At 52.8% G+C, this 955-nt stretch overlaps 1 protein-coding gene across 1 annotated transcript in view; it reads right to left on the bottom strand.

Moving 5' to 3' along the window:
• LOC122547762 (cellular retinoic acid-binding protein 2-like) overlaps window positions 1-595 on the bottom strand; it is a 91,027-nt gene extending 90,432 nt beyond the window's left edge. The window contains exon 1 of the mRNA XM_087985685.1: window positions 1-595. This exon is cut by the window's left edge and continues 52 nt beyond it. Coding sequence (XP_087841811.1) covers window positions 1-21 — 21 coding nt within the window. The 5' untranslated portion in view covers window positions 22-595.
• Window positions 596-955: the final 360 nt, after the last annotated feature.

Genomic DNA, 955 nt, shown 5'->3' with positions numbered 1-955 from the left:
CCCGGTGAAGTTCCTGGCCATCTCCACAGCAGGTCCGGAATTCCGGGATTGTAGCTTCAACTGCACTGACTCGACTTCTCTGTATCTGTCCGGCACCCCCCACCCCCTCCTTATCCCTCTCTCCGCCTGACCCTGCTTCTCTCTGTCTCTGTACCTCCGTTTCCCTCTTTCTGTCTCTCTCTCTCTATCTCTCCCTCTCTAACTCTGTATCTCTCGCTCTCTCCCCTTCCCTCTCTCTCTGCTGTGACACTGTTTCTCCTCCTGCAGCTGTCTCAGTCTCTCTGTTGCTCCCTTTCCCCCTCTGTCACTATATTTCTCTCTCTGTCTCTTTCTCACTGTCTTTCTTTCACCCTCTGCCACTCTCTCTTTGTCTCTCTCTCTCTGTCTCTGCCTATCTCTGTTGATCCCTTTCCCTCTTTGTCACTGTCTGTGTGTCTCTCTCTCTCTCTGTTCTCCCTCTTTGCCTGTCTCTACTTATCTCTCTCCCTCCCTCCTCCTGTATCTGTCTCTCCCTCTCTCTGACACTCTGTGTTCTCTCCCTCCCTTTCTCTCCCTCTCTCTGTTTCTGACACTCTGTGTTCTCTCCCTCACTTTCTCTCTCTCTCTCCCTCACTTTCTCTCTCTCTCAGTTCCTCTCCAATGAGCAACACTGCTCCAATTTCCAAACCTTTTTAAGTGGACCGTCTGGGAAAGTCAGTCCCTGCGGAGTTTGAGGAGGAGTTAGAGTCAGGGGTGGAGAATGCGTGCATGTGTGTGTGAGCTACAGAGACTTTTTGATTACAAAAACAGTTCCCTCATTGGACTTCTGGCATTTATTGCCCCCTCCCAAGTGCACGCCTCCCCTTGAGAAGGTGGTGGGGTGGGATGGGGGGTGGGGGTTGACCCGCTCCATTTCCCTCCCCCTTTCCCCAATATGGGGTAGGGGCACAGGGAGGCCATTCCAGGATTCTGACCC

This window comes from Chiloscyllium plagiosum, unplaced genomic scaffold, assembly GCF_037043375.1.
Source record: "Chiloscyllium plagiosum isolate Xiang-an unplaced genomic scaffold, Cpla_swu_hap1 HiC_scaffold_77, whole genome shotgun sequence".
Classification (NCBI taxonomy): domain Eukaryota; kingdom Metazoa; phylum Chordata; class Chondrichthyes; order Orectolobiformes; family Hemiscylliidae; genus Chiloscyllium; species Chiloscyllium plagiosum.
Note: the sequence above shows the minus strand (reverse complement) of the source record. Positions and strands in the feature narration are given on the sequence as shown.